Here is a 23,884-nt window from a genome sequence, read left to right as displayed (position 1 = left end):
CAGGACAAAGGAAGATCCGGACATTCACCTTGTTAACGCGTTACAGCGATGCCAGGAACAGAACTTCAATTTAAACCGTAATAAATGTCGTTCTTTTCCGAAATCTGTCAAATACCTCGGACATGTTTTGAAGTGGGATGTGCTACGCCTGGATCCGGAGCGCCTAGCAGACATTCTTAAAGTTCGAGCGCCAAGCAACAAGGAAGAGCTGCAAACGTTCCTAGGTATGGTCCCCTTTGTCTCCCGTTTCATTCGACATATCTCGGAAATCACAACTCCGCTCCAGGGACTTTTAAAGATTGACGCAGCATTTGTTTGGGAAGACCAACATCAGACTAGTTTCAAAGCTCTTCGTGAGGCACTGGCAAAAGCTCGTTTTGGCGTACTACCAAAAACACCAGCCTATCGCGAAACACCAGCTATAAACTATAAAGGTAGAAAGGACGCCCGTTCTTTGTAAGCTGTTTTGACTGGCGTCCTCATATTGGTAGACGCCAGTCAAGACGGAATCCGCGCTGTGATCATTCAAAACGGTCAGCAAGTAGCATACTCATCGCGCTCTCTGGAAAACGCAACGAGATACGCACAGATAGAAAAATAAATGCTAGCGATCGTTCTTGGCTGCGCAAAATTCCAGGCCTACTTGTTTGGGCAAGCAGACGTCACAGTGGAGTCTGATCAGAAACCACTAGAGATGATTTGTAAGAAACCATTGTGTCAGTGCCCACTTCGCCTTCAGCGCATGCGCCTCAACCTGCAACGATATCGCCCCACAGTGAAATAGCCGCAGGAAAACATCCATACTGCCGACGCGTTATCCCGTTTTCCGAGCTCTGCAGTTTTGTGTGAACACGGAGAACACTTTCACGTCAATCCAATCATCAATCTTCCAGTTTCAGACAAGCACCTGAATCAAGTTTTGCAAGAAAGTGAGAAAGACCCGACGATGCAGCAACTTCGCTAATATGCAAGCACAAGTTGGCCCGATAGCAACTATGTCGTCATTCCGGTGATGCGCATCTACTGGGACTTCCGAGATGAACTGCTCTCGGAACATGGCATGGTTGTACGCAGTAACCGCCTCGGTATCCCTATCAAGATGCGCGGTGACATTGTTTCTCGTTTGCATGCTGCGCACCTGGGAGCAGAAAAGATGAAGGCACGCGCACGTCTCGCACTTTTCTGGCCAGGCATCAATGGTGACAAAGAGGACACCTCATGACGCTGTCAATTAGGCGAGCGGCGTAAAGCTAGAAATACCCGAATGCCGTTACAGAACCATGAAATGCCAAGTTTACCGCGGGAAGTCATTGGCGCAGATCTTTGCTACCACAACGGTAGTGAGCACTTGGTTGCCGTTGCCTTCTACTCCTTTTCTTTGAAATTAGGGCTCTAGTCTTCATCGACAAGCAAAGTGACACCTGCCTTCGCGAATATTTTTTGCTACGCACGGCTTGCCAAACAGACTCTGCACCGACAATGGCCCACCGTTCAGCAGCCAACGGTTTCAAGACTTGATCCGTAAGATTGGATCAAATCAAGTTCGATCAAGTCCATACTATCCCCGCTAAAACGGCATGGCCGAGCGAGCAGTGGAGGAGGCTAAGAAACTATTAAAGTGTCTTTCTAGCTCGCTAGACTTTTGTGCCGCATTACTAGAGCAGAGGAACTCTCCGCGTGACCAGTGCTTAGAGTTTCCTTCGCAGCGGCTCACGGGGCGGCTGACCAGGACGCTTCTATCGGTTCCGGCCACTCACCAACAGCCTTTGGCGGTGCACCAAAGGTGGGTCAATGGCGGCTTCTGGACTTCCGCCGTCAGCGACGCATCTTCTACAACAGAGCTTCCAAGCCTTTACCAGAGCTACCGCTGGTTGCCAGGGTCACGGTGTATTGTACCCACAAGAACGTGGTCGCCCGCTACAGTCCTCCAGAAAGCCGATAGCCCACGCTCGTACGTGATCGAAAGCGATGATGGGGGTCAATTCCAGCGCACACGAGAAAACATCAGACCATCGCACACAACCATCGTGCAAGATTCGGTAGCACCTGACGGTAGCTGCCGTGACGGCCCCATCAGTACAATCGAATGAGCAACCAGTGCGAAGAAGCCAACGGGAGCGTCATCCACTAAAAAGATACCCAGAGCCACAATTATATTGTAGTCTGTAAACTGGCTCCAAAAAAAAAAAAAAATTGGCTGGGGCTTAGCTAAGGTTAAGCGTGGATATCTCGAAGCGAAAAGGTTCGGTGATGCTTATGGTTTAGCTTATGCTTATGCTTTTGCCTATGGATATGCTTACGGTTTAGCTTATGATTATGCTTTATGACTTAGTCTATGGATATGCTTACGGTTTAGCTTATGGTTATGCTTTATGATTTAGCCTATGGCTATGCTTACGGTTTCACTTATTGATATGCCTTGGTTAGCTTATGGTTATGCTATACGTGTGCCTTGTGTAGTTATGCAAATTGCTTATCAATGATATATACCATAAGTTATGCTGGATTATTAAACTTCTTTATTCATCGTCGGTGGGCACATTGTCTTGCGATTTCCGTACAGCCATAAACACAGCTCTCTGTATCGGTAGTATCGCTCTCTTCTCCTTCCATCTTGAATGTGCACGCCTATTCTTTGGCAAGCGGTTATATAGCCGGCCCCCGCGATAAACACGCTCTTGCGGCGAACGTCAAACGATGGCGCATAGCGCGCGGCAGTGGCCACCTGCGCCGACTCCAAACACGCTTAGGGAGCCTATTCAGACATACGCCGGCTCGCGCGAAGCGCGGTGTTGGCTAGCGTAGTGAAGCTTTTCGCTTCAAAAAGCGACATGTGACGTAGGGAAATGAACGAGATGCACGGTCATGCACACGCGCAAGCATAGCGTTTTACGCCCCCTTGCACGGCGGCTATATAATCTTGGGCTTACTGGAATAAAGCGTCTTTCCACACTGGCCTCGTGCGTGTTAGTCATGTTCTCGTACCGCCAGGAATGATCTCGAAGACGCGAGGTTGTCGTTCCATTATTTCACCACGCAGCGCCGTGCTTTGGCAAATGCTTACTGCGCCTATCCCACGTGGGAGTTTACTTTTTTATGCGAAGGCGTCAGACGGCTCATTGAGCGAAAATGCCGGCCTCTGCAGCAGCGAAGCGGCACCTAAATTCACGTTGGCTGCGACACCACGTCAGGCTCGCTCTCGGAAGCCTGTGTTATCCGTACAAGTTCTCGCCTGCGTTCTAACTGCGCCTCGGTAAGGTCAAATCAAAACGCGCCAAGCGTCTCAACGCGCTCGTTTGCCCGCGAGGACTTCGCAACTCGAAGGACGACCCAGCGGTGTTCAATTGGACGTTAATGCTTTCGCATTCACCCCTCCTAAAAAGTACTTAGCTTCCTCAGATTTTCCTAAAAATAAAATAAAATTTTTCGCTTTCACGCGCCAGACTCCTATCTGATTACGAGGTGCGCCGTAGTAGGGGACAATTTTGACCGCCCAGGGCCCACTTACGTGCACACAATGCACGGTGCACTGGCGTTCTTGCATTTCGCCTCCGTCGAAATTATCCGCCGTGGCCGGGATTCGATCCCGCCACCTCATGCTTACCGGCACAACGCCATAGCCGCTAAATCACCATGGTGGGTCGGAGCTTAGTTGACACTATATTCTTGGACCCACTACATATCACCATGTGCTATCAGCAACACCCACTTCTCAAGCATGGGGATGCGCCGGACTTCTAAATTTAAGATCAACCCAAGCCGCTAGACAGTCCCAATCAACAAGCTAGTTTGCCGCAAAAACTTCATGATAGAGGCAACATCAAATAAAATGTTCCTTTTGCGCAATTTCATCTTTGCAAGTCTTGCTGTCTAGGAAGACTGCAGTAATCAAATGCAAAGCGAGCCCGTTTCTAATAATGCTGCCATGTTCCCAACATGTTATTCCATCTGACGAACGGCTGCTCAGTTATTGACCGACAAATCATCAACAAAGTGCTTCACAACAATTCTCACTCATCCGATATGATAAGATCACCGATAACACGTTTTTCCTGCAATTGCGTAAAATCTTGGTCAACTTGTTGCGCGGTCTAAATGGGCCCGTATAGAGTAGTTGTTCAAAGGGCTCCTTTGTACCACGTGGTACCCTTAGTGAATTGGCATTTCCGAAGCTGTTAATAGCAGCTTTCTGAAAAGTGGTGTATACGGCAAAAAATTTTCTTGCAAGACAGCGCGCCACCTACATGCGCAGGAGAAAAGCGATTATCTTACCTTTCGATGCAAAATGGATTCAAAATATTCCACCTCTTTTTCTCCGATGTAGCCCTTCTTCATTGGAAACTCCAGGTTGCAGTACTGGCCATATGAGACTACATTCCCAGAGCTGTCGCTCACCTCCGTCTCCAGACACTCGTCGAAAGCGCCAAGGTCAACGACTGAAATTTGTAGCATCCCCGTCGGGTATTTCCCAGTCGCATCGAATACTGCAGGCACATGAAAAAGTTGGGAAAAAATATTACACGAAGACTTGTTACTGTTTTCTAGTGACGGAGAGGTGCCAATCACAATCTAAAAAAAGTATTCTCCAGATCAAACGCACATGTTGGAATCTATGTGAACAGAAGCTTTAGTGAAGCAGCTAACTAAAAGATACAACTAATGGCGATGTGTTTACTGGGGTACCCAAAATGTGTCACGCCCTTCTCACACTTATCTAGAAAGTGAGGCAAATGCCTGCGGCGAAGGTCGGGACCCGTGAAAACACGCAAGCATCCGGAGAACACGGTAAGCTAAAGGTGTCAAGAGAATCAAGGATGGTTACAAAATCTGGTTGTTTCTGAAAAGTTCAGTGTGACAATGACATAACAGCAGAGTCAAAATGCGAAGCATACTACAGCAGTTGTCCGGCAAGCAATCCTTTCTCGCACGATAAAGCTAGGTTGGAAGAGCTCTAGTAAGGAAAATTGATAACGGATCTGCGAAGTGACAAGAAAAGAGAAGACGGAGCCACGATTACCTTTCTTTCGCACATATCACGCATTTAACATTCTGCAAAAATGCCAAGCGAAGATGCAATGATGATACACTAAGGGTGTTCTGCTTACGAGTGTACCCATCCCAGATAGTAACAAGAAGAAAAAAAAGGTAGAAGGAACGGTGTTTGCATAACCAACAAGGGTGAAATTTTCTCTGGAGTTTAGGGTGCTGTCCAAGCCACACCCGCCAGCGACGACTCCTTCGAAATAACCGAAACATATATCAAAGGACATATGCTTTTGCGCTGAAGGTGCCAGAAGCAATTGGAGATAGGGAAATAAAAAAAAAAGGAGCCGGATATGTTTAACACCGGCATTTGTCAGACCCCACCCATCGACAATGCAGAACGCGCTTTACTTCGTCACCCGCCAGTGTTGCCAGGCTGATGTGTAGTTCAACTGCTATACAGGCGAACTCGAACACAAATTCCCGACATTACTGAGTGCGCGCAAATTTGGCCAGCTTGGTTTAGGGGGCGTATGGTTTAACATTGAATGCATAATTAAAGCTCGAAAATTCGCGCTCGAGAAAAAACAAAAAAGCTATTGACTTCACCCGACTATCGACTTCTGTCTAGGCAATGCCATCATAAAATTTACTCAAGCCGAATGAACCAGTCTGGACGTTTGTCTGCAGCAGGGTTCCCATTAACCTTGCAAGTTTCTGTAGCAGAGGGTTTGCTGAAAAGGGGTCCTGAGCAGTGTAAGAGCACCGACTTTTGAGATAGTTGGTTACGCATAGCAGATCATGGTCAAGTGCGCACAAACAAGGACTAAGTGAGGAGTTGACCACACAAGCGCTTACTTCCAACTGATCGTGTATTTACAAAATTGCGTCATTTGAACACTTGGAGGAACGCCCGTGTAGCGCGCATAGGGGGCAAGTTAAAGAACCCCTGGTGCTCAAAATTTACCCGCAGTCCCCTGCTACGGCGTGACTCATAACAATATCGTGGTTCTGACACGTAAAACCCCAGAATTTCGTTTTTCGAATGACCGTCTGTAATAACATTGTCTTAGTGTAAAGAATTACCGTCGCGGTCATCTGTCTGTTGGCTGTCAAGAGTGCGGCTGCGCGCCTTTACTGTTGTGTGATTCTTGCCAGGCACAAAAATGAGGATGCGCGCAAAATTATGTGGGCACCCACTATTCGGCGGATTTTCGAAAGCTGTGAAAGCGATGCGTCCATTTTGATAAAAAGACGGACTTTTTGGAAAGGGCAGTTTGACGCGTTGAGCAGGAATGCCGCTTTAGCGCATGATATATAAAATGGCGAATTTTCCGGAAAATTATACATGGAATTTAGCGCATCGTGGCTGTCTACGTCTGCTCTCTGGCTTTGCTCACCAGTGCTAAAATGTTATCCAAGTTTGAATACCAAGACGCCCAACACACAGCAGTGCAACATAGCACGTCTTTATTACGATGTGATGCAATGCAGAACGCCGATGACACATTCCACACATGAGTTTGTTTTTTCATGCGTACGCATTCTTTGGTGAGTATCCCAGCAAAATCTGTCCATCCAGTGACGCCTTATGTCTACATGCATGATAAATGCGTGATTGTCAAAATTAGCAAGTGTAATCGTTATAACAGTGTAACAGTATATGATTGGCAGCTTTCGAAAATAACAACAACAACAAAAAAGAAAAATGCTCCTGACCGGGATTCGAACCATGGACTGCAGCGTGGCAGGCAGATGTCTATGTGAGCCATACTACGTTAAACAAAATCTCGTTACGTCGCCGTCGGCGCGTCAAGGCCTTAATAAAAAGGAAATTAAATAAGGTAACAGATGTAATCGTTATAACAGTGTAATAGCTAGTAGATGATTTGTAGCTTAAGAAGAAAAAATACTGGCGACGTCGCCATCGCCGCGTCAGATTCGTAAGAAGAAAGGACAAAGAAAAGCTCTGGTGTGCCACAAAAAAGAAAAAGAACGGTTGTGACGGCGCTATATCTGCAAAATAAATGCGTATTTGTTCAAGTTAGCATATGTCATCGTTATAATAGTGTAACAATGGATGATTGGTAGCGATAGGTAGACATGCATAAGCTACCTAAATATACCCGCTGTGGTTGCTCAGTGGCTATGGTGTTGGGCTGCTGAGCACGAGGTCGCGGGATCGAATCCCGGCCACGGCGGCCGCATTTCGATGGGGGCGAAATGCGAAAACACCCATGTGCTTAGATTTAGGTGCACGCTAAAGAACCCCAGGTGGTCAAAATTTCCGGAGTCCTCCACTACGGCGTGCCTCATAATCAGAAAGTGGTTTTGGCACGTAAAACCCCAAATATTATTATTATTAAGCTACCTAAATAAGTAAGCAAAAGCGCAGTAGCAGCCGAGCTAAAGAACGCTTACGCATTAGTAGGCAATTCTCAAAATTTCTGTAGCATTTTACTTCTTTTGGCAACTGCTCTCAAGGGTACCTTCTCCACATTTCCTGGTGCCTGGCGTTGTCCCGTAAATGGCACCACTGAGGGTGCCACTAAACAGAAAAATGGAAAGAAAATTACATTTTCGGCGGAAACTTTGCTATGCTCACGAACAAAGTTCAAGATCAGCCAAGATCAGCCAACATCGACAGTGCTTGAAGTTTCCGCCCTCCGTAGTGCAGTGCTATATTTGCATCAACAGTCACCTAATCAATGGGCTATATTTTGTGAATCAAAGACAGCCTTGCACCGCTCATCAGCTCTGCACCGCAGCGCACATGAACAGTTGGTGGCAGAGATACGATTACGCTACCATCAAGCGGTGGACAGAGGCCATGACATTGTATTTCAGTGGCTACCTGGACACTGCAACATTACTGCCAATGAAAGCGCCAGCAAAGCTGGTCTGAGACACATGGTGAACGTGAAAGCACCTCGATACCATTGCCGAGAACGGATACAGCGCGGCGCCTCAGCGGTCTTGCCCATATTATTAGAAAATTGAATACACCAGAGTTGACCAACCGATGCCTATGTGCCCTGGACCTGCCTACGAAATTACAACTTTTGCCTGGTTATAACCGTTGGGAAGAAACGTTACTGCGCCACCTGCGAGTCATAATAATAATAATAATCATCATCATCATCAGCCTGGTTACGCCCACTGCAGGGCAAAGGCCTCTCCCATACTTCTCCAACAACCCCGCTCATGTACTAATTGTGGCCATGTCGTCCCTGCAAACTTCTTAATCTCATCCGCCCACCTAACTTTCTGCCGCCCCCTGCTACGCTTCCCTTCTCTTGGGATCCAGTCCGTAACTCTTAATGACCATCAGTTATCTTCCCTCATCATTGCATGACCTGCCCATGCCCTGGAATGGCAGACAGTCTCAAATGCAGCACATGTGATGTCGAAGAAAGGACCAAACATCTCCTGTGTGACTGCCCCACCTACACAGATGAGAGGAGTGCCCTTCGGGCAGTAGCACTTAGGCGACCGGCCTGCTGTCGAGGAGGTCTTAGGCCCGTGGCCTCGGGCGTCTACTATGTGCAAGGCCACAAATACGCTTCCGCCTTTCTTGAAAAGCACCAGCCTGTATGGCCGCCTGTGAGTGACTCAGCAATGAACGCTTGCGTGTTTAACAGTGCAAACTGTGCACTTTTCTCTTCCTTCTCCTCTTTCAGTCCCCTTTCCCCGATGGATGGATGGATGTTATGAGCATCCCCTTTGGAGCGGGGCGGTGGGTTGCGCTGCCAAGCTCTTGCTATTACACTGCTTAATGTCCTACCTAGGTTAAGCAATGAAAAAAGAAAAAAAACAAACACTATCAACTACCACAACCAAATTTTCTGATCCCCTACTGCGAACTGTGCTTTTGTACGCCACCGTCTTTTGTCGTTTCCCTACTTTTCTTCCACCAATCCTCCAATCGCCTCTTACTAATGCCTATTACGGACATGTTTGCTTTACCACTGCTCCCGCTGAACCCAAGGGCTTCAAGGAGGCCAGTGGTGCCTAAATCGACCGCTGGGTAGACGTCTTCACATTCTAATAAAACACGCTCCACAGTTTCCCTACCTTTACCGCAGCAAGCACATGCTTCTTCTTCCTTCTTATATCTCGCTTTATAGGTGCGTGTTCTAAGGCATCCCGATCTCGCTTCGAAAAGTAATGAGCGTCCCTTTGAGTTATCACAAATGGTTTCTTTCCTGATTTCGTTTTCCCTGTATCTCCCTGTTCCACCAGCTTTTCGGTTTCTTTGTTCCTTTCCAACGAATATGTTGTTTCTCTTTCCGTATTTCTGTCGTTATTACACTTAGAAGCTCACCATATTCCCCCTCTTTACTTGGCCATTTCCGAAGTTCTTCCTCGACTCTAGTGACTATATTTGCTATTTCTTCAGCGTTCAAATTAGGACTGGCCATTTCGCGCTCCTTGCTCTCTTTCCCAACTACATATCCCATTTTCAAAATAATGCGTTTATGGTCCCTCCCTATGCTGCTAAACTCTTCCTCATCGATGACCATTTCTCTCAACTTAGCGTGAATTCCTTCTGTCATCAGACAGTAATCAATCCCCATTCCCCAGTGCAGCGCAGCCTACAGGGCTCAGCCTGTTTAGCCTCCCTGCCTTTCCCTTATGGCATCTTCCTCTCTCTCGCTCGCAGAAAAAAAGATATTCAAGTTGCGTCGGGAAGGCAACAGAATCTCAACGAGTGCAAAGAACGTCATGATGTACGCCGTTGCGATTATTTAATATTATCTGACCACACGGCGTGTAAGCGGCCGTGTAGCTGCGTAGGGCACTCCTGCAGAAAAAAAAAAGCGCAGCACAACACACTCGAACTGGCAACAGCTTTGCACCGCCCGCGTATTCTGTCAATTACTGTCGCCGGTCCTGTCACCCCCCACCCCGGCAAGGCCACTGACATGCCGTGTGGCCGAAGTTCGAGCAGTATCATTAAAAAATTCCAGGGGTGTATACATAGAAAGCGAGCCTGGAGAACAGGTGAAGCTATTGCCGGCCCAGACTGCTAGGTTAACACCACCTGTGGTGAACATCTTAACCGATCAACCGCACACGATGAAGCGGCAACACGAGCACGCCGAAGCGCGCCCCACAGCGACTCCCAAGGGGAACATACCGATTAGTTGACCAGACTGTCACACAGATTGTTTTAAATACAGCCTCTTTCCGAGAGCAATAAACCAATTGAATCTATTATCAGACTCAATAGTAAGGACGTCATCCTTACGCGACTTTCTTGAACATGTCAAAAGCACACGTGTACGCATAGCATAACTCGGCCAAATGGTTATACTGTAAACCTGGGTATTGTATTACATGCTGTATTTGCCATGGTGCTACTCTCAGTGCATTCCCCCAAATGTACTTTATTTTCTTTATCGTGTATCTATATTTTTGCTTGTATTGTGACCTACCACTCCTGTAATAGCCCAAAGTTGGGCAGACAGTATCAATAAATGAAATGAAAAAAGAATAGTAAGTACTGCGGTAATAAATATGGTACCAATAAATTTGACCCCAGTCAGATTTGCAAAGATGTAGGCAATCGACGAAGAGGAAAAGAAGGGCAAAAGCAGGTTGGCAATTGCCATCGGAAGGGGCACAACGACAGCGTACTTTTCGCGAAAGAGGGAATGAAAAAACATAAGAAAGGATGAAAGAAAAAACGAAAAAACATATGAAAAGCCCATCCATGCACGCTAACTGCGTATTTCCGATGCTCGGCTGTTTGGGATCAGTTGCAGAATCCCAGCCGTGAACCGCCGGCATGACCCCCGGCAACAGACTCGACATGGAGGAAGGAAACAAGATGAGGGCGCCTACCGCAACGCGATTGAAGCCGCAATCTGCTGGGCCAGTGGTGGCCCAACACGTGATTGTACGTCAAAGTGCGTGGTTGGTTTGGGTGCTGTCGTTTTGCAGAGAGAGCCACGGCACGGCAGCCGAATAAGCGTGCACCGAATAAGAACTGCTGGCATAGCTACCGGGAGCCAAACGTCTCAAGAAATGCCAATTCTTGCGTCGTGATCTCGGCGCAACAGGTCACGTGTTGGGCCACCACTGTGGCTTCACGGAGCGTTCGCTTGCCAAGGCTGGCTGCGGGACGTAATGCTCCCTCATCCATTTTCCTTCCTCCAGGAGAGTCGATAGGAATAGGCTGCTCTGTCTTCTCCGTCAATGGAGCTTCCCAGAAGTGCGCATGCGCAGGCAGCGGCGGCCGCAGGCAGTATGGGGATATGCTCTAGTAGTACTTGCGGTTGGGCTAGTTGGTGCATGTTGAATAATCATTAATTTAAAACCAAAAACACAATCTGAGATCGTTTTTGGCCCTAAATTTATTACTTTCATTATGACAAGCGCGAGTGCCGGTCTCCACGGCCACTGGGGACTCGTCTATTCGAATTCCATTCAACGTGCGTGTAGCGTGCGAGCCACCCGCGGTTACGGCGCTGCTATTATCTCTTCTCTTTTCCTAAAAATCACACACACACACCACGCGCGGCCCGGCGATCCCTTCTGTCCGAACCAGGACTAACCGGCAGCTAGGCCGCATGGTTGTACGGTGGCTATATGGGTTAGTGTGGTCGGGTGTGCCGACGGGTGTAGTTCACCGCTTCTCCACGTCGTGACAGCAGCAGTGGCACGGCGGTCAGAGACCTGTCGCGAAGCGCGTGTCGTCTGCTACTGAGTCTGTCGTTATTGCGCACCTGCTACATTTGAAATATTTGTATTTCACAGCAAAAGCTTAAAGAAAATGATTAAATTATGTTAAGTGCGATGTTTCTTACTGCAATAAGTAATGTTCAAAATCGGTCATCTATTTCCTCTTTTTTAGAACGCTGACTGCACGGAACGCTGCAGTGCTCGCAGTCATGATATTCTCCGAGCTTCTGTAATTCACAAAGAAGTTTAAAAATGGAAGTGAGTATTTTGGGTGATGTTCATCAATACAAAGCTCTTCAGGCTTTGTGACAGAATGAAAATGTTCCTGCACCGAAGGAAACTAGCCGGAGAGGTACCAATAACTTAGCGTCAAATCGTAAGTTCGGCTACAAACATACAACCCGCGGGCCTAGGTATCACGGATTTTGAGGCCACGAGATCCAGCACTTTCCGAGAAATGTGAGCTTCACATTGCCGCTCTCAGAAAATGTTTCAACTGCATTAGTCGATTTCGAGCACCACTTCGAGGAGTAGCATTTCATTGAGCACATTGGGTAGGTTCCGAGGGTGCTCCTACGGCTAGTGAGTAACACTGTTCCCTCGATGCTATCCGACGTTCCAGCCGAAGAAAACTCCCGCAGAAATCGCAAGCGAGACTTCGACAGGGTGCTGATCTCTAAAATAATCCGGAAGAGACAGTGAGCCAAACTTTCAAATGCGCTTTAAGCAGGAAATGACGTGCGTTGAACGAATGAACAATGAGTATGTGATGATGTGGATAGTGGCGTGTGGCGCTGACAAGACCCGCTTGGAATGATGATTGTGTGTGGCAACAACAAGAAGAGAAATGGTGACGGTGATTGCGGAAGAAGACCACGTACCACCAACGAGGAAGCGACGTGCAGAGCGAGCGGAAATCTCGAACAGGCAGCTCGCAGAACGGCGGTTCAAGGCTCGATGACTGGCGACCGGGTGTCCTGCTACCGTGCGGACCTGGTAGGAGATCCAGCTCGTGGCTGAGCTCTTTTGTGCACCAGTGGCCTGCTGTTATAGCGGCCTGGTGCAGTGCTTCCGGCTGTGCACCGGAACGCCTGAGCGGCCTGTCTGCCGACCGAGCCCGACGTTCTAGCGGCCGACGCGTTACAGGCCAGGCGTTACGGGCCAGCTACATCAGTGGCCTGGTGTTCTGCCAGCCTGCTGTTTCCCTGCTTCTACGTCGCGACAAGGTGTGGCGTGATGATGATGGCGTGAGACGTGGCCGTCGCAAGCAACACACCAGCTGTCTTCAAGTTTCAGATGACGCAGCGACGCCCTACCCAACAACAACCGTTATGGTCACCGCAACGACGACGCACCCCGGCGAGTCGGGATGCGTGAGTGCTAGTCACATCCTTATATAGAAGGACAAACGACTTCCGAATTCTAGTCCGCGCGTATGTAAATCGTCTGCATCGTGTTAGCGTGTCTGTATAAAATCTATGAGCCCGAACGGCGAGACTAGAAATGAAATAGACTTCATACTATGCTCTAACCCTGGCATCATACAAGATGTGGACGGGCTCGGCAAGGTGCGCTGTAGTGACCATGGGATGGTAAGAACTCGAATTAGCCTAGACTTGAGGAGGGAACGGAAGAAACTGGTACATAAGAAGCCGATCAATCAGTTAGCAGTAAGAGAGAAAATAGAGGAATTCCGGATCAAGCTACACAACAGGTATTCGGCTTTAACTCAGGAAAAGGATCTTAGTGTTGAAGATATGAATGACAATCTTATTGGCATCATTAAGGAGTGTGCAATAGAAGTCGGTGGTCACTCCGTTAGACAGGATACCAGTAAGCTATGGCAGGAGATGAAAGATCTGATCAAGAAACGCCAATGTATGCAAGCGTCTATCCCTACAGGTAGAATAGAACTGGCAGAACTTTCCAAGTTAATCAACAAGCGTAAGACAGCTGACATAAGGAAGTATAATATGGATAGAATTGAACATGCTCTCAGGAATGGACGAAGCCTAAAAGCAGTGAAGAAGAAACTAGGAATAGGCAAGAATCAGATCTATGCGTTAAGTGACAAAGCCGGCAATATCATTACTAATATGGATGAGATAGTTCAAGTGGCTGAGGAGTTCTGTAGAGATTTGTACAGTACCAGTGGCACCCACGACGATAATGGCAGAGAGAATAGTCTAGACGAATTTGAAATCCCACAAGTAACGCCGGAAGGAGTAAAGAAAGCCTTGGGAGCTATGCAAAGGGGGAAGGCAGCTGGGGAGGATCAGGTAACAGCAGATTTGTTGAAGGATGGTGGTCAGATTGTTCTAGAGAAACTGGCCACCCTGTGCCTCATAACCTCGAGCGTACCGGAATCTTGGAAGAACGCTAACATAATCCTAATCCATAAGAAAGGGGACGCCAAAGACTTGAAATATTATAGACCGATCAGCTTACTGTCCGTTGCCTACAAAGTATTTACTTAGGTAATCGCAAATAGAATCAGGAACACCTTAGACTTCTGTCAACCAAAGGACCAGGCAGGATCGCGTAAAGGCTACGCAACAATATAGACCATATTCACACTATCAATCATATGATAGAGAAATGTGCGGAATATGACCAACCCTTATATATAGCTTTCATTGATTACGAGAAAGCGTTTGATTCAGTCGAAACCTCAGCAGTCATGGAGGCATTGCGGAATCAGGGTGTAGACGAGCCGTATGTAAAAATACTGAAAGATATCTATAGCGGCTCCACAGCCACCGCTGTCCTCCATAAAGAAAGCAGCGAAATCCCAATAAACAAAGGCGTCAGACAGGGAGATACGATCTCTCCAATGCTATTCACAGCGTGTTTACAGGAGGTATTCAGAGACCTGGATTGGGAAGAATTGGGGATAAGAGTTAATGGAGAATACCTTAGTAACTTTCGATTCGCTGATGATATTGCCTTGCTTAGTAACTGAGGCGACCAATTGCAATGCATGCTCACTGACCTGGACAAGCAAAGCAGAAGGGTGGGTCTAAAAATTAATCTGCAGAAAACTAAAGTACTGTTTAATAGTCTCGGAAGAGAACAGCAGTTTACGATAGGTAGCGAGGCACTGCAAGTGGTAAGGGAATACATCTACTTAGAGCAGGTAATGACCGCAGATCCGCATCATGAGACTGAAATAATTAGAAGAATAAGAATGGGCTGGGGTGCGTTTGGCAGGCATTCTCGTATCATGAACAGCAGGTTGCCACCATCCCTCAAGAGGAAAGTGTATAACAGCTGTGTGTTACCAGTAGTTGTGTACGGGGCGGAAACCTGGAAGCTTACGAAAAGAGTTCTACTTAAATTGAGGACGACGCAACGAGCTATGGAAAGAAGAATGATGGGTGTAACGTTAAGGGATAAGAAAAGAGCAGATTGGGTGAGGGAACAAACGCGAGTTAATGACATCTTAGTTGAAATCAAGAAAAAGAAATGGGCATGGGCAGGACATGTAATGAGGGGGGAAGATAACCGATGGTCATTAAGGGTTACAGACCGGATTCCAAGGGAAGGGAAGCGTAGCAGGGGACGGCAGGAAGTTAGGTGGGCGGATGAGATTAAGACGTTTGCAGGGACAACATGGCCACAATTAGTACATGACAGGGGTAGTTGGAGAAGTATGGGAGAGGCCTTTGCCCTGCAGTGGGCGTAACAAGGCTGATGATGAAAATGATGATGATAATGTATATGTTGCATGTAAAAAGCTACCGTCTGCCATGTCGTTATTAAAAGGATCCTAGGCCCAACAGAAACAACAAGTTTGTTTCCATCACAGAGTATTTGTATACAAGTCAAAAAGTGAACCTGTTAAAACACGGTCGACAAAATGATTCTGCGTGGGAAGCATGAAGACGTTTGGAAAGAGCGTCGACAAATAGCAACAGACACGTAGCAGAATAAACGTCTGCTTCCAGTGCACCGGTACAAGTCCACAGGAAAACGACGTCTGCATGCACTGCTGGTGGCAAATTTTTCTTCCTTTTTTTTCTATCTCAAGCATTCTGGATTGTTTATTTCTACTGGTCTAAAAGGTCGTTGATTTATATTGCAAACATACAGCTCCAAACAAATTACCATACGTCTCCTTTATAACAGCACCCATGTGGGCAAAGAAATAAAGCCAGGGAATTTGGTTGAGCGAATATCAATATTTGCTCGATTGCATTTTATATTCCTTCAGACGTCGTCATTTTTGTCACTCATTTCGTGGTGTAAGAACACTCCCTGCGCGAATTGCTTTCGCATACATCACCTACATACTGATTCGTAAAGCAAACTGCAACTCTAGCTCTTCCTTTAGAAGAACTGATGAAGTGCTATTTGTACCATGCGGTTGTTGTGCTTCTCTTCGTAGACTGAATTTTAATCCTTTTAGCGAACGAAACAGCGCCCCCCATCCCCCGTAAGAGGAAGCTTTAGCTCGGGTGCTCCTGTCTAAATACATGTAAAAGGAGAATTCGTTTTTCTCGGCAACCACTGCACCAAATTTGACGAGGTTTGTTGCATTTAAAAGACAAACCTAAAATATAGTGACTGTTTGTTTCGAATTCTTCAGTTAGGTCGTCAATTTTTTATCATAAATTGGCAAAAATCGAAAATTTTCAAAAAATGAAACTATCAAGTTTACAACTCTGTAACTCAACCACTAAAAATGATAATACAATTCTGTGAATTGCATCTAATTGTACATCTAAAGCGGACAAAATTGATATGTTACACATGAATATAAAAAAATTTAATCATAGGAAAATACAACTTTTGCAAAACCGTTGTAACCAACATAAAAAATTCACGTAAGATGTAAAATGACATATTGAATTTGTCCGCTTTGAATGATCTAATGGATGCCGTTTACAGAACCGCGATATCAGTTCTTAATGCAGAGCTATGAATTTGTAAACTTCGTGCTTCTATTTTTTTCGAACGGTCAAATATTTGAAAGTCATCTTAAGAAAATTCAAACCCTAAATCGAAATTTGGCTTCCAAGAGTCACTAGAGTTTAACATTCTCTTTCAAATGCAACAAATTTCATCAAAATCTGTCCAGGGGTTATCTCATAAAAACGTTTTTGCGTTTTACATGTATTTGAATAGGCCGCGTCGGAGTTGGGCCCGAGCTAAAGCTTCCTCTTAAGAGGAAGCTTTAGCTCGGGCCCAACTCCGACGCGGCCTATTCAAATACATGTAAAACGCAAAAACGTTTTTATGAGATAACCCCTGGACCGATTTTGATGAAATTTGTTGCATTTGAAAGAGAAAGTTAAATTCCAGTGACTGTTGGAAGCGGAATTTCGATTTAGGGCTTCAATTTTCTTAAAACGATCTTCAAATATTTGACCGTTTGAAAAAAATAGAAGCACGAAGTTTATAAATTCATAGCTCTGCATCAAGAACCGATATCGCGGTTCTGTAAACGGCATCCATTAGATCATTCAAAGCGGACAAATTCAATATGTCATTTTACATCTTACGTGAATTTGTTACGTTGGTTACAACGGTTTTGCAAAAGTTGTATTTCTCTATGATTAAATTTTTTTATATTCATGTGTAACATATCAATTTTGTCCGCTTTAGATGTGCTATTAGATGCAATTCACAGAATTGTATTATCATTTTTAGTGGTTAAGTTACAGAGTTGTAAACTTGATAGTTTCGTTTTTTGAAAATTTTCGATTTTTGCCAATTTTTAATAAAAAATTGACAATATAACTCAAAAATTCGAAACCAACAGTCACTAGATTTTCAGTTTGTCTTTTAAATGCAACAAACCTCGTCAAATTTGGTGCAGTGGTTGCCGAGAAAAACGAATTCTCCTTTTACATGTATTTAGATAGGAGCACTTGAGCTAAAGCTTCCTCTTAAGACCTCTGTATTTTCGCCTCTTAAACAGCAGACGGACAAGGCAAGTACGTTGCTTTCGCAAGTGGCAGAGCTCTGCTGCATCCAGAAATCCGTAACTCTCCATGGTGTCGCTGCAAAGATCGTTTACAGTTTAAACATAGCGATAACTACGTGTCGTCATGAAGCGGAGAAGCGCTAAACTACGCTTCACGCCCGGCAGACGTACCCATCTAGCCACCGTAACGGAGGCGTGGGTACCAGGCGTATAGCGAAGCAGAAGAGCGCTTACGGCTGCCGCTGACGGTATGCGCGCGATTCTGGAACAGTCAGAGGACGCTTGTGTTCGGGTGCTGCTATCTAAATACATGTGAATGGAGGATTCGTTTTTATCGGCAACCACCGCACCAAATTTGATGAGGTTTGTTGCATTTAAAAGAAAAACTTAAAATCTAGTGACTGTTGGTTCCCGATTTCTTATTTAGATAGTCAATTTCTTATGAAAAATTGGGAAAAATCGAACATTTTCTGAAAACAAAACTATCAAGTTTACAACTTTCTAACTCAGCAACGAAAAATGATATCACAATTCGGTGGTTTGCACGTAATAGTACATCTAAAGCGGACAAAATTGATGTGTTACACATGAATATAAAAATATTAGCAATATGGAAATACAGCATTTGCAGAACCCTTGTGCACAAAGTAACAAATTCACGTAAAATATAAATTGACATATCGAATTTGTCCGCGTTGAATTATCTAATGGATGCCGTTTACCGAACCGCGATATCTTTTTTGATGTAGAGCTAATAATTTAAAACTGCACGCCTATATTTCTTTGAAGCTTTCGAATTTTGGAGAATACGTTTCATAAAATTCAGACTCTAAATCGAAGTTCAGCTTCCAACAGTCGCTAGAATTTAACTTTATCTCTCAAATGCAAGAAATTTCATTAAAATCGGTCCAGGGGTGATCTCAGAAATGGGTTTTTGCGTTTTACATGTACTTGAACAGGCCGCGTCGGAGTTGGGTCCGAGCTAAACTTCCTCTTGAATGCGATGCCTCGTGACAGGCTTAAAAGGTAACTGCAAGATCGGGTTTGTGACGTCTTAGCACCACCCTCTTACGTTGAAATTTCGACGTTGTTCGTCTTCGCGAAACCGTTGGCAACGAACCAAGCGGACAAACCGCGATCAAGGCAATGTCACCTTTAACGTGCAGCATGTATGAATACAAATATTCTGCAAACGGGTTTCCGCTTTGGCTGGATTAATGAAGCAATAATTCAGACACATAAAACCCTTTTTAGTGAGGAAAGCGCCGAACGGAGGCAGGAAACGACAGGACAGCGCGTACGCTAACAACGAAGTTTATCGCTACCCGCCGTGTTTGCGTAGTGGCTTTTGCGTTGCTCTTCTGAGCACCAGGTCGTGGGATCAACTCCTGTCCCGGCGGCCGCATTCAGATTGCGGCGAAATGCAAAAACAGCCGTGTAATTAGATTTAGCTGCACGTTAAAAAACCTTAGCTGGTCAAAATTAACCCACAGTCTGTCCTCACTACGGCGCGTCTCACAATGAGATCATAGATTTAGCATGTAAAATCCCATACTCTAATCTTTTTTAGGTTCATCGCTCAGATGGCGCGCATATGAGTAAAATCGGAGGAGTTGGGGAGGGGGAGAAGTGGGGAAAGCGGGGAGATGGCAAAATCATGCATGAGGGCATCGCTATTTAGGTCTTGCCATAACCAGGTCGAAACCAGCTTTCAAAGCCAAGTTGAAAGACTTTTAAGGCCCGGACATAATCAGGCGTGGCACGAGCGCGTACCACACGCTAGGTTGGCGAAAATTGGGCGCTTTATGCAGCATTGCGTCCAGCACAGTCAAGGTGGCCGGCGGCGCGCTTTGGCGCTGCGAACGGGGGAATAGAACATGCAAGGTAAATATACCTGGTAGCGAAGCTTCCTTTGGAGCCCATACGTTCAAAACATGGCGGTTCATCGGTGGTTCGTGGGGCTTAGAGCCATCTGTATTTGGAGGGAACACTTCCGGCGGAAGAAAAAAAAATAATGTGACGCCATATCCGTTAAAAACAGAAATGACGTCATTTTGTTTTCGAAGGCGCGAAATTTGTTGTGTTGGCCTGCCTTTAGAGCTATATATTCAAATGCCCCCTCATTCGAGTTGATGGGCATTTCGAGCTTTGAGAGCGGAAAGCGATGCAGGAAAAGGCAAGCAGTACGGTTGTCGAAATACACCCCTGCACCGAACATACTCTCTATGGAGACCGACGAAAGCTTTAGGTGCGCAGGGCTGATCCTGTCGTCGGATGCCAAGCCCGTCGGCCAGCGCAATCGCACTGAAACAACTACACAATTACCTGGCGGTCGTAACTCACTGCTTTTGACTGAACAGGTTAAGAAGCGATGAAGCTACCCGCGTCACCAAATTCGGACACACTTCGGCCAGCAAAAAAGCACAACGTGTGAGCGGTGCGTATTTGAACAGGTGAACTTCACGAGTGCGCATTTCTTCACATTTCAAGAGGTGCATTGCATTGCGAGTGATAGCGGCGTCAACGCCGCCCCCTGTAACGACGGCCACTGAAAGGAAATATATTTATTAATAATAAAAAAATTAAATGAACTTCTATTTTCTTAACTCGCCACGAATATATAAAATTGACCGGGACTTTTTCTTTTTCGTTGAAAAAATCTAACTGTGCCTCGCTTGAATTAAAAAAAACGCTTCTTTTTCTTTCACAATGCTTGTTCCCTCAAAACGCAGTCGCGCTTCAATCGCTGGTCCCATGACCACCCTTGCTGATATCGTTGACAATTTGTACTGAACTGCTTTTCGTCCGAAGCTTCGCGACCTATTTGGATCGACCTTGGAACATGTCCTCAAAAAACATTATGGGGTTTTACGTGCCAAAACCACTTTCTGATTATGAGGCACGCCGTAGTGGAGGACTCCGGCAATTTCGACCACCTGGGGTTCTTTAACGTGCACCTAAATCTAAGTGCACGGGTGTTTTCGCCCCCATGGGAATGCGGCCGCCGCGGCCGGGATTCGATCCCGCGACCACGTGCTCAGCAGCCCAAGAGCATAGGCACTGAGCAACCACGGCGGGTAGGAACATGTCCTACGTCACGCCGAAATGTCCATAGGCTAGGATGCATGGGCATGACGTGCTAGCTTGGGAGGGCGGTGTATAGCATGCTGACCTACAGCTCGGTTTCAATGCAGCACGCGTGCTGGGTTTGTGCATTCGTCAGACGGAAAAGCGCCCGGTCGCCACGCACTTATGCGCATGCGCTGCGCCAACTGAGATAATTAGACTGCGATGATGAACGAAGCCCACAAATAGCCGAATTGCCACGCGAATACACAAATTGCAGCGCGACTGGGCGCTCGAGGCACTTTGACTGTATTCGTGTGCTTCTGTCGTGCTTGGAAAAAAAAAAACACTTTTAGGTAGAGCGTATTGGAGCAACAGAAAGCTGTATCTGGAGATTTTACTGTTCTTCTACAATTTTGTCATCGGCACTTTTCATCTCATTATAATGCTTGAAAAATTTATTAATTAATTAGGCCTAATTATTTAATCTGAGTATCTCCCAGCGACAACAACCTTGGTTCTGTCGAGCTACGTGGCATCTGCATATTTTTAAAATTTTGTCTCAAGTTGTACGTGCGACACCTAGTATGGCATGTATCCGTCAGGTTGCAGCACGTAGGTTATTTGCAAAATTATCCTGTAGGCTGTGTCGGGGACGCAGCCGCAATGGGGGTACGCGAAACGTCTTGTGCGTGCTGCTGAGGATGTACGGCTATTGGTACGGGCACTGGGGTAGAGAAATTACGTAACCGAATACACAACTGGCATTTATTCACGAACTGCAAAGCTTGCATGCTTAACTTATGTGATACAGCTAGTGGGGTTCCTACAGTCCAATCGCGCGATCGCGCTCGTTCCCTATTTGTAGTGGGCCCGCCGTAGTCAAAGGTGGTGAGCGCGAACTGGCATCCCTCCGTCTTGCTGCCCGAGTCTATTCACTCCGTTTTTGGACTGTATACGTGCCAACGCGAGGGCGCCATAGCTGAGCAACCATTAAGTTTCAGCAGCAAATTACCTACTTGTAGGCATTATGCCTCCTTAGGAGCACAGATTTGAGTTTGGTGGCTTTATCATTGCAGATTGAGCTCTCTTATACGCGACTCCCTCCCGTATCGACAAACGTTCTGGCGACCTATGGCTCTATGACCACTGGGCGAGAAGCTAAATTCAGCTGCCATTGCATCATGCATGCCGCGACAACGGCACCATGTGTGCCCGGGACACATGCGTAATCGAGTAATACCTTCTAGCCTTTACACAATGATACCAAAGTAAGGCACGTGGGTAGCCGCGGTTGTAAACATACAAGGTGTCCCAGCTAAGTTTAGCCATAGTTTAAAAATATGCGAATGCCACGTAGCTGGACAGAACAGAGGTGATGTTGTTTGCCGTCGCTTGGAGATACTCAAATAGCTTTTTTTTATTCCGCCCAATTGGACAATTAGTCTTAATTAATTAATTATTCAACTTCTCGGATATCTTAATTATATGAAAAGTGTCAATGAGACAATTGTAGAGCGACATGAAAACCTCTCGATACAGCTTTCTGTTGGTCAATACGTGTTGCATAAAAATATTTTTCCGAGCCTGAAAGAAGCCCGCAAATACATGTAATCTCCCTCGAGCGGCCAGTCGCGCGACAATTTTTCGTGCATTCGCGGACATTAAAAGGAAGACACGGCAGAGCCCCACGAGAAACAATAATGAAAGGGACATAGGTCCGCCCCTTGACGCGCCTCTGTCACACAACCGCGAAACGTACATCTGTCGTTGACAACGTGTGCTGCGCTCTCGGCTAGGGAGAAGTCTTTACTATTCGCTTACACTGTTGGCCCTTAAAGAGTCCCTGACACCAAATTTTCGAGAATGGAATGTGCATCTCATGCTAAAGCTACACACGTCCGACAGCGAGGTGACAGAATTTGAGTGCGTTCGGAGTAGTAGAATATTTGCAGTTTATTTATTTATTTATTTATTTATTTATTTATTTGTTTATTTATTTATTTATTTATTTATTTATTTATTTTATAAATAAATCGTTGGACCGTACAGCAGTATGACAACCCCGACGGGGGACGAAGTGAAGTACGCTCTGCGTGTTGCGCGCGATATACGCGTGATTTTGTTCTTGCATCTCGGCGGTCTGTCTCAGATGATTTCTGCCAGAATTTTATGGTATGTGCATTTTTTCATTGCCCGAGTGAAAGCATTGCGGGAATAAATCGCACGGTGACGTCCTTGCTACGCCGTTGGGTGCCAGAGCGTGCGCTGCCTGAAGAGTCCGACGTCGTTTTTGTAAGTTTTGAAGAAAGGCCACGAAACGCAATAACGTGCGAGCTCAGCGGGGTACGAAACGACTAGCGTGCTACAAACCGTTCAGTCTTTTTCTACGAACACTTCACCTCAGAAAGCTACACGTTCAGCCCGTGCCCTCTCGCAGCATTCAGTGTCCACTGGAGCACTCACTCGCTCAGCGGTGGGCATGCAGCCTGTGTGGCGCGGCGCGTATGTGGTTTCGGAATGTTTCGGAGCAGACGACACAGCGGTGGCGCCGCTCTTCTTCACGTCATAAAAAGCACAGTAATATTGTGGTCGCTTTAGCGGACCAGTGGGCTTAGAGGCACCGGTATTAAATTAAAACTAGTAGTTGAGAAGTTCGCTTAGGGACCGATTTCTTTCTCTCTCATTCTCACTCTCTGTGTCCCCGGGCGCGCACGCATGTGTGTGTGTGTGTTGCAACTCTCACTTACAATGATAAGCGCAGAAGAGCTCAACGACCATGTCATGGTCCCTTTAACCGCAACATGAGGAACAGACATGCCCTACATTCTTGATAAAAAAGCTCATGCCAGCTATACCAACTAAAATGTAGTAACGGCTTGTGACACAGTTTACTAAGATCCTAGTAATCGTAGGCAGTAACGGCACATGTAGTAGCATTTATTACCCAAAGGAGATGGTGGGTACCACTATAGCACAAGTAGTAACTTTGCGAACCATAGAAAGTAATGGAAGCGGTGTAGTGGCATTTCTTACCTAATTAAGTTAGGGGGGGGGGTAGTTTTTTTATAACATGCGGCACTTTCATCGCTAAAAATAATTAGGTTGTTTCGGTTCTGAAAGTATATTATAAACGCGTTTGAAAAAAAAAGTAACTAAATGACCGTATTGCTCCACTGTATAACTACCGTGTCCACTAACCAAATTACGGCACCTAAA

The 23,884-nt window shown here is 46.1% G+C and overlaps 1 protein-coding gene across 4 annotated transcripts in view; it reads right to left on the bottom strand.

Moving 5' to 3' along the window:
* LOC142590566 (nose resistant to fluoxetine protein 6-like) overlaps positions 1-23,884 on the bottom strand; it is a 109,751-nt gene that overhangs the window by 83,797 nt on the left and 2,070 nt on the right. For all 4 annotated transcript variants that reach the window (XM_075702847.1, XM_075702848.1, XM_075702849.1 and 1 more), the window contains exon 3: positions 4,273-4,484. In XM_075702847.1, coding sequence (XP_075558962.1) covers positions 4,273-4,484 — 212 coding nt within the window. The remainder of the gene's footprint in view (positions 1-4,272; positions 4,485-23,884) is intronic.

Source organism: Dermacentor variabilis, chromosome 8 (genome assembly GCF_050947875.1).
Source record: "Dermacentor variabilis isolate Ectoservices chromosome 8, ASM5094787v1, whole genome shotgun sequence".
NCBI classification, from domain to species: Eukaryota; Metazoa; Arthropoda; class Arachnida; order Ixodida; family Ixodidae; genus Dermacentor; species Dermacentor variabilis.
Note: the sequence above shows the minus strand (reverse complement) of the source record. Positions and strands in the feature narration are given on the sequence as shown.